At 40.9% G+C, this 9,729-nt stretch overlaps 1 protein-coding gene across 1 annotated transcript; it reads right to left on the bottom strand.

Annotated features, from left to right (window-relative positions):
* Positions 1–2,641: 2,641 nt before the first annotated feature.
* Ccl21 (C-C motif chemokine ligand 21) lies at positions 2,642–3,775 on the bottom strand. The gene is made up of 4 exons (XM_010619266.1): positions 3,613–3,775; positions 3,392–3,512; positions 3,129–3,296; positions 2,642–3,050 (listed from the first exon to the last, which is right to left on the bottom strand). Exons 1-4 carry the CDS (start codon positions 3,677–3,679, stop codon positions 3,017–3,019), a joined length of 390 nt encoding a protein of 129 aa, XP_010617568.1. The 5' UTR covers positions 3,680–3,775; the 3' UTR covers positions 2,642–3,016.
* Between the last annotated feature and the right edge of the window lie 5,954 nt (positions 3,776–9,729).

A 9,729-nucleotide genomic window follows, 5' to 3' on the forward strand; every position in this document is an offset into this window, starting at 1 on the left:
AAGTCAATTGGTAACATTTAAAAGAAAGACATATGATTCCCTTTGGCTGCATGGCACTAACTCCTGGAAGAAATAATTTCGGAGTTAAAATTGATAGGAAATGGTGTTTACATTATGATTTTGGTACTTTGTGATATTTTTAAAAGCCACGAGTATGCATGACCTTTTTGCATTATGTGTTGTACAGAAAGAATAAACAGGACAACACTATCATAGATGAAGGCAGACAAGAAACATGACCACCATTCGTTGGTTAAAAAAATAATATATTGTGTGCCTACTTGGAGCAGGGCTTGAGGCAAACTACAGACATGCAAGTGTGGTGGGATAATTTAGTGAGGTGTGAAGTTTTGTTTGTCTTGCCTGTTTTTACTCTCCTTTTAGAGCAGGCAAAGGTTTTGGCAGGGCTGAGAGTACAAGCATCCAGTTAGCAAAGGTCCTTCTGCCTTTTGTGAAAGTCTCAGTAAACCTGGGAAGAGATTACGTCCTGAAGGGGCTGGGAAGAGGGAGAGAATTCTTCAAGACTTCACAGGGTGCTGGTGTCCAGCTGGAGTAGGCGCTAGCATCGAAAGCCTAGCTGTGATGGAACAAGCAGGCAGAACTCTTGAGTAGGTGGCTTGGAGGGGTATGATGGAGAGGCCAGGGTACTCCTATCTGAATTCCCAAGTCTCCAATTTGTCACAGGTCCAAAGAGACATAGCCCTGGGGACCACACTCCCTGATGATGTCCAGTGACGGCCTGGTGCTGGGGGCTGGTTCCTGGTGCATCCGTGACCTTTACGTATCTGTTATGGTTTGTGACTAGTTGTCCCCCAAAGCCTCATGTAAATGAGGTGGGCACTTTCTTTTTCAGAGGTAGCTGAATCTGGACTGTGTAATGCTGGGGTTAAGGGCGTGTGATTCTAAACTGCTGCGTGTGAGTGGTTAGCTTGGCACCACGCTAACCCCAGTCATCTGAATAAAATAACAGGGGCAGAAAGACTCTGTCACACTCCGCTTGTTGCCTTTGGTACCTTATGCGCCTCATGTTGTTTCTGCTCTGCAAAGTCTGTTTGCCGCCCCTGCCTTGGAGCCAGCTGACTATGGACTGAAACCTCTACGAACTGTGAGCCAAGTAAACCCCTTCCTCTCTAACTTTGGATATCAGGTGTTTTGTCTCATTAACAAGAGAAAAGTAGTTAACACAATATCCTTTGGAAGACGGATTCCCCGAGAGTGCCAGGTATCAAAATTTTCACCACCACTCCAGTGCTTGGAGTAGGAATTAAGTTGACTTAAAGAACATTTTAAAATGCTGTATAAGCTGGGTGTGGTGGCGCAGGCCTGCAATCCCAGCACTTGGGAGGCTGAGGCAGGAGGACCACTGCAAGTTCTACAGGTGAGTTGGAGGCCAGCCTTGAATTACATAGCAAGACCCTGTCTCACTGCTCCCCAAATGTTGTGTTTCTTGCACATGTGGGTTTGTAGGCTAAGATCACATCTGCTGCACGAGGATAGGTATGGAGATGCCCTCTTTTCACAACCCCCAGGAGAGTTGAGGGGCACACAGCGTAACCATTTTGATTAAGTAGTAAGTGCTGTGCTGTACTCAGGCCTCTTGATGGAGCAGCCACCTCTAGGTTCTTAGGTCGCTGCCTTCCTTGTCTTTCCCCGATCTGTCCCTGCTCTTTCCCACATTGCCTGGTCCCATCCAATGGCTTCGTGTCTCCCTGAGGGAAGAAAAGGAGAATCTCTAGGCTGAGGAAGAAGAGGCAGAGGAAAGCCCAGATAGAGTCTTCTTGACGAGGACTGATTTATGTCTGAATTCTGGACTTCACAAAGATTTGCCCCTGGAGACTTGTTCCTTGGCTTCAAGAGGTTAAAGGCACTCAAGTACCTTGGGTCCCAGCCAGATGAGAAAAGAGGAATAAAGGGAAGAGGAGGAGGCTTTCCTAACTGGAAGGAAGCTGAAGGACTCAGGAGCCCAGATAGGAATAGCAAGAAATCACAAGAGCCCCACTAAATGATGGGACAGGTGAGGGGCTAAGCTGCCTTGAACAGGGAAGAAGGGAATGGAATCCTCCCATGTGTTTTGGAGGGGATGAGAGCTACCCCTACCCGGGTTGGAACTGTGGCCTAGGTAGGACTCAGTAGAACTTGTGTCTGCCTGTGCTACCAGTGAATCCAGACCACAGTATCACTCCTGGGGACCCTTCTGAGGGAACTGGGGAGTTATAATTCAGTAGGTCCCAAGGAAAGGGGAGGCAGGCTCTGGGTCTGGGAAAGATGTGGAGTAAAATAACACTGAGAAGAATCGGGGACAGGGTCTCTGCAGGGTCCCAGAGACCTGTGTGTGTGTGTGTGTGTGTGTGTGTGTGTGTGTGTGTGTATGTGTGTGTGTGTGTGTATCACACGTATACATGTGTGTCCTTTCCAGGCCCACCAGCAAAGATTCTTTAGAGACCAAGGACCACTGTACCCATCACCCTCCCTTCAACTTTCCAGATCGAGACTCCTGGAAGGGAGGAAAACGGTTGGGGTGGAAGGGAACATAGGATTTGGCATCGGGAGCTCTTAGCTGGGACCCCAGAATATGTGACCCCACCCTGCAGTGATGCTGGCTTCCCCGTGGACACAAACACACAGGACCAGGTATTTGGGTGGGAGGCTGGAACAGCTTTTTATTCGGTTAGGTATGAATCACATTTATGAGGAAGAGGTGGGTGCAGTGGGGAGTAGGGTCAAGTCTTGGGTCCTGGGTCACCAACCAGAGGGACAGTCCTGCTGTCTCCTCTCACCCTGGGAGACTCTCTTTCCTGTGCCTCTCTGGGCCTGGCTCTGTGTGGGCAGCTCAGCTATGCAAGGTAGGGAAGGGAATGCAGATGGGAGGGTGGCAGCAGGAGAAGGGGTGTGACCAGGCCAACACGGGGTGGCTGCTCTGGGACCACCCGACCTTTCCTTTCTTCTGGCCTTCTTCTTACCCCTTGGTTTGGGGCTCCACGCTCTGGTGAGGCTGGGCTCCAGGCTGGTTTCTGAGCTATGGCCCTTGTGAGGTCTGTGTTTGTTCAGGCCTGGGACAGCAGAATAGGTAGGTGAGAGGATGATTGAGGCTCCCCGTTACCCACCTCCCATTCTTTCAGCTTCCTTACCTCTTGCACCCTTTGGAGCCCTTTCTCTTCTTTCCAGACTTGGGGTTCCCTCTGTCCTTCCCACAGCCCTTGACTGGTGGACTGTCCAGACGCTTCATCAGCTGCTGTACCCAGGCTTCCTTAGGGTCTGCACATAGCTCTGCCTGAGAGCGCCTCCGGGGCAAGAACCTGGGGGTTGGAAGTTAGTAAGCCTTCTTAGTTTTGTCCGCCATCCCTTCCCCACTCCGCCACCAGCCTGTACCCACCCCCTCATGCCCACTCACAGGATAGCTGGGAGGGGACAGCCTAAGCTTGGTTCCTGCCTCCGGTAGCTGCGGACAAGCTTGTAGGGAATCTTCCTTTGGCTGTACTTGAGGCAGCAGTCCTGGGCCCCACCGTCACTGCCTGTAGGGTGAAGTTTGCAGGGAGCCAGGGGCTGCCGACAAGCTCTTCCCCAGGTCTCTTCAGCCCCTTTCCCCAGCTAAGGCTCCTCCCTCCTTCCTACCTTGTATCTGGGTGATGCAGAGAGCCAGGATCAGGATAAGGAGCCTCAGAGCAAGCATCTGAGCCATGGCTGTGGTTGAGGATGAGGATGTGGATGAGCCCAGAGCCGTGATTGAAATGGACAGCTGCAAGTTGGGGGTCCGTGTGTGGGCTGGGCCTGAGCTGCTGCCTATTTATGTAGTTGGACACTTTCACTTCCCTCACTCCCCCCTTCTCTTTTCCTTCCTGAGAGCCGGGCCCTGTCCTGGCACTCAGCCTCATGAGAACTAAAAATCAGTCCCCAAGCTGCCTGAGTCTATCTCCTCAATATCAGTTGAATCTGTGAGTCCTTTCCTACTATTTTCAGCACTGTCTTGGTGTAAGCCTTGCTGTTTGTCTCCAGGGACACTATGATTGCTTCCTCATCCTGCTCCAGGTTCTATGCACTCCCTCTCCTTCCAGAAAGTCTGATTTTTGTTATTGTTCTTGAGACAGGGTCTTGCTATGCAGTTCAGGCTGGCCTCAAACTCACTATGTAGCCCAGGCTAGCCTGAGACTCACAGTGATCCTCCTGCCTCAGCCTCCAGAATGCTGGGATTACAGGCGTGCTACCACGCCCCGGGGAGGAATCTGATTATTGAATTATAAAAGTTCTTTATACATCTTTAATAAAAGATCCTTTTTAGCTTTATGATTTATAAATATTCCCCCCATTTTATAGGGTTTTTTTTGGGGGGGCTGTTGGCAGTGTCCTTTGATGCACAAAATTTTAAAATTTTGATGAAGCCCAATTTACCACATTACCTGTACTGTTTTTTTACCCATTACCTGTGCTGTTGGTGTCATATTTAAGAAATCATTGCCAAATCCAAGTCCACAAAAGTTTCTCCTGTGTTTTACTTTGAGGGTTAAATAGCTTTAGGTCTTACATTTAGGCCTTTGATGAATGTTAAGGTAAGGTCCAGTTTCTTTTGCATGAAGGTATCTAGTTTACCCAGCACCATTTGTGGAAAAGGCTTTTTCTTTCCTCCATTAAATGGCTTTGGTGCCATGGTTGAAAATAACTGACCATCTGTATGAGGGTTTATTCCTGGGTTCTCTATCCTATTGCACTGGTCCATATTTGAATTTTCTTATGCCAGTGCTAGACTTCTGATTACTGTTGTTTTAGTAAGCTTTGTTTTTGTTTTTCTTCTTCTTCTTTTTTTTTTTTTTGGTGCCAGGGATTGAACTTGGGACCTTGCACTTTCAATGCAGGTGGCGGAACCACTGAGCTAAATCCCCGGCCCTGTTATTCTTCTTTTTATTGTTTTATTATTATTATTATTATTATTATTATTATTATTGTTATTATTTTCAGACAGGGTCTCACTATGTAGTTGAGACTGACCTGGAACTCACTATGTAGCCAAGGCTTGAACTCACAGCAATCTTCCTGTCTCAGCCTCCTGAGTGCTGGGATTATAGGCGTGCACCACCATGCTTGGCTGTTATTCTTCTTTTTAATGATTACTTTGGTTATTTGTGGTTCCTTGAATTTTCACTTGACTTTTACAATGGGTTTTACTGTTTCTGAAAAAAATGGTATTGGGATTTCAATAGACATTGAACCGAATTTGTGGGTCACTTAGGTTAGTATTATCATCCCATTTCATATTAAGTCTAATCCACGAGGAGAGGCTATCTTTCCATTTATTCAGGTCTTCATTAATTTCTATTAGCAATGTTTTGTCATTTTCAGTGTACAAATCTTATGTCTACCTGGTTAGATTTATTCTTTTTGGTGCTATCATAAGTGGAATTGTTGCTGGGGATTTAGCTCAGTGGTTGCATGCCTGCCTTGCAAGTGCAAGGTCCTGAGTTTGATACTGGCATCCCCTGCCAAAGAAAAAAGAAAAGAAAAGGAATTATTTTCTTAATTTTCTTTTAGGATTGTTCATTGCTAAATATAAGTATCCAACTGATTTCTGTATTGGGTTTGTATGCTGAAAATTTACTGAATTCATTTAGTAGTTCTTTTTCTCTTTTTCTTTTTCTTTTTTGAGACAGGATCTTGCTATCTAGTTCAGGCTGGCCTTGAACTTGTGGTGATTCTCTTGCCTCAGCCTCCTGAGTGTCGGGATTACCAGTGTGTGCTGTCATACCCGGGTCTCATTTGTAATTCTAACAGGTATGTGGGGGGGGTTGCACCTGTGTGCATGTGGTTTAATGTTTTCTACACAGAAGATCATGTCATATATGAATAGAGACAAAATTTACTTCTTTCCAATTTGGATGCCTTTTGTTTATTTATTTATTTATTTTGCCTAATTCCTCTGTCGAGAAATTCAGTACTACATTGAATAGAAGTGGTAAGCGTTGAAATCTTTGTCTTGTTCCTGATCTTAAGAGGAAAGCTTTCAGTCTTTCCCCACTGAGTATGATGTTAGCTATAGATTTTTCTTATATGGCCTTCTATTCTGGGTTTATTAACTTTTTTAAAAAAGCAATGAAAGGTTGGATTTTGTCACATGCTTTTTCTGTGTCAAGTGAAATGATTAGACATTTCCCCCTTTATTTTATTGGTGTGTTAAACTGATTGATATTTGTATGTTGAACCATTCTTACATTCTGGGAATAAATTTTACTTGGTCATAATGTTTAATCAATTTAATATGCTACTGAATTTGTCTTCCTAATATTTGTTGAAGATTTATATATATTTTAAGGGATATTTGTCAGTACTTTTCTTGTGGTGTCTATGTCTAGCTTTAACAGGTAATTCTGCCCTCATAGGATGAGTTAGGAAATATTAGTTCCTTTTTCATTACTTGGAAGAGTGTGAGATTGATATTAATTCTTCTTTAAATATTTAATAGAATTTACCAGTGAAGCAGGTGGTTCTGATCTTATCTTTTTAATACCAGGGATTGAACTTGGGACCTTGCATTTGCGAGGCAGGCGGTGGAACCACTGAGCTAAATCCCTGGCCCTATGAGCTTTTCTTTATTGAATTTTTTTACTACTGACTCAATCTCTCTACTTGTTATAGATGTATTCAGATTTTTTGTTTCTTTAGACAGTTTTCTTTCTTTCTTTCTCTTTTTTTGGGTACTAGGGATTGAACTTGGGTCCTGGTTCTTGCGAAGGAGGTGGCGGAACCAATGAGCTAAGTCCCTGGCCCCTCTTTAGTCAGTTTTGATACTTTGTATATTTTAGAATTTGTCCATCTCATCTAGGTTAATTTGTTTTAATACAGTTGTTCATAGAATTATCTTACAATCCTTTTTATTTTTGTCAAGTTGATAGTGATATCCCCACTTTAATTTCTCATTTTTGGGTCTTTTCTTTCTTTGTTAATGTAGCTAAAGGTTGGTCAATTTGGTTGATATTTCCTAAGAGTCAACTTTGACCTTATTTATTTTTCTCTCATTTTTATCCTTTATTGCATTTATCACTGCTTTAATCTGTACTCTTTCCTTCTTTCTGCTATCTTTGGATTTAGTTTGTTCTACTTCTAGTTCTTTAAAATGTGCAATTAGGTTATTGATTTGAGATCTTTTTTCTTTAATAAAGGCATTTACAATAATAAATTTCCTGTTTTCACTATATTGTATATGTCTTTGTATATTACATTTTTGTTCTCATTTGTCTCAAGTTATTTTCTAACTTCCCTGTGACGTCTTCTTTGACTCTGGTTGTTTAAAAGCATGTTGTTTAATTTTCATATATTTGTGAATTTTCTAGTTTCACCTGTACTGAATTTGGGTTTTGTTCCATTGTGAAATTGGAACAAAGAGATACTTTGTATAATTTTAGTCTTAAAATTTATCAAGACTTATTTTATGGTCTTAACATATGGCCTCTTCAGGAGAATGTCCCATGTGCACTTGAGAAGAATGTGTGTTCTGCTATTCTTGGCAAAATCTTCTGTGTTTGTTTAAATATAATTACTTTATTGTTTTTTTCAAGTTCTCTATTTCCTTATTCATTTTTATCTGATTGTTTTTATTCCTTATTTCATTTGAAATAGGATAGCAAAGTCTTCAACTATAATTGAAGAACTGTCAATTTCTCCTTTCAATTCTATCAGTTTTTGCTTTATATGTTTTAGGGTGCTGTAACTGTGTTTTACTGTTATATCTTTTTGCTGCATTATATTTTTTATAAACATATAATATTCTTTGTCCCATATAACCTTTTTGGAAGATATTTGTGTGTGGGGGTACTGGAGGTTGAACCAAGGCCTTGTACATACTAGTTGAGTGTTCTATTACTGAGCTACATCTTCTGACCTAAAAATTTATTTGTCTGAGAATAATAAAGCCAACTCAGCTCTCTTTCAATTACTATTTGTATGGAATATTTTTCTATCTTTTTATTTTCAAGTTCTTTGTGTCTTTTCTCTAAAGTAAGTATCTTCTAGATAGCATACAGATGAATGTTTTGCCAATATCTGCTTTTTAATTAGAGTTTAATTAATTTGCTTTAAAGGAATTACAAACAAGGGAATAATTATTTCTATCATTTAGGTGTTTGTTTTCTGTACTTTTTTTTGTCCTTTAATTTTTCCATGTCTTTTTTGTACTTAGTTCATTTTTTGGGGGTACTTTACTATTGTGATTCCCTTCTGCTTTTCTTTTTGTACATTTTGTAGTTATTTTCTTAGTGGTTACTTTGGTGATTACAATTAATATCTTAAACATAACAACCTAATGTAGTTTTAATAATACCAATTTAGTTTCAATAGTATATAAACACTATTCCTATATACCTTAGTCCCTTCTCCTTCATATTGGTGTCCCAGATTACATCATTATACATTGTGTACTCACATAGATTTATAATTATTGTTTTATGCATTTGCCTTTTAAATTATGTAGGGAAAAAAGAGGAGTTGGAAACCAAAAAACACCATTATACTAGCTTTTATTTTTACTTATGCACTTGCTTTTACCAGAGATCTTTATTTCTGGGTATGGCTATGAATTACCACTTTACTGACCTTTGTTTCAGTGTGAAGAACTGAAACTTTTTTTATAGGCAAATCTACTGATAATGAATTCTTCAAAAACAGTTTTTATGTGGAAATGTCTTATTTCTCTTTAATTATTGACAGTTTTGCTGGAATAGGATGTTTGTTTGACAGTATTTTTGTTTTTCCCCTTTAAGGACTTTAAGTATGTCATCTTGTTGCCTTCTGGCCTTCGTGGTTTCTGAAATCTGCTGTTATTCTTATCAAAAAATCCCTTGTAGATACCAAGTTACTTCTTTCTTGTTTTTGTATTTCTCCATTGTCTTGGGAATTGATAGTTTGACTACAGGATATCTTTGTAAGAATCTTCAATATTCTCCTGCTTCGAGTTCATGAGCTTCTTAGATGTGCATATTCAGTGCTTTTCATCAGATTTGGGAAGCTTTCAGACATTATTTCTTCGAAAAAATTTTCTACCCTTTCTCTCTCCTCTGGTCTTCTGATGATGAGGTACATTTGGTGATGTCTCTGAGGCTGTGTTAATTTTTCTTTGTCTTTTTTCTCCCTACTTCTCAGGCTTGATCATTGCAATTAATCTCTTCTTTTGCCTGTTCAAATCTGCTATTGAATGCCCCTAGTGAAATTTTCATTTCAGTTAAAGTATTTTCACCCTCAGAATATTTGTTTGGGTCCTTTTAATAGCTTCTATCTCTTTATTGATAGCTTCAATTTTTCATACAACATTTTTCAAATTTCTCTTGCCTGGGCCGGGGATTTAGCTCAGTAGATCTGCCGCCTGCCTAGCAAGTGCAAGGATCTGAGATACCCGGTACCAAAAAAGAAAAAAGAAAAAAAATGTTCTCTTGCCCAAGATTTTCCTGTTTCCAGTATTTCCTCTAGTTCTTTGCCCAACATTTCTTTTAGCTATTTGATCATATTGAAGAAGAAAGCTAATTTACTTATTTATTTTTTGGTACCAGAAATTGAACTCAAGACCTTGCACTTGCCAGGCAGTCTTTAAGAAAGCTAATTTAAAGCCTTCATTTATTATGCCTAATGCCTGGGATTTATCAGGGATGGTTCCTGTAAGAACAGTTTTTGCCCCTTGAATGGGTTATACTGTACCTTCCTGTTTCTTTGCATGCTTTGTAATTTTTTGTTGACTACTGAATATTCTGAATATTG

This window comes from Fukomys damarensis, unplaced genomic scaffold, assembly GCF_012274545.1.
Source record: "Fukomys damarensis isolate Sample0158 unplaced genomic scaffold, DMR_v1.0_HiC HiC_scaffold_36, whole genome shotgun sequence".
Lineage (NCBI taxonomy): Eukaryota > Metazoa > Chordata > Mammalia > Rodentia > Bathyergidae > Fukomys > Fukomys damarensis.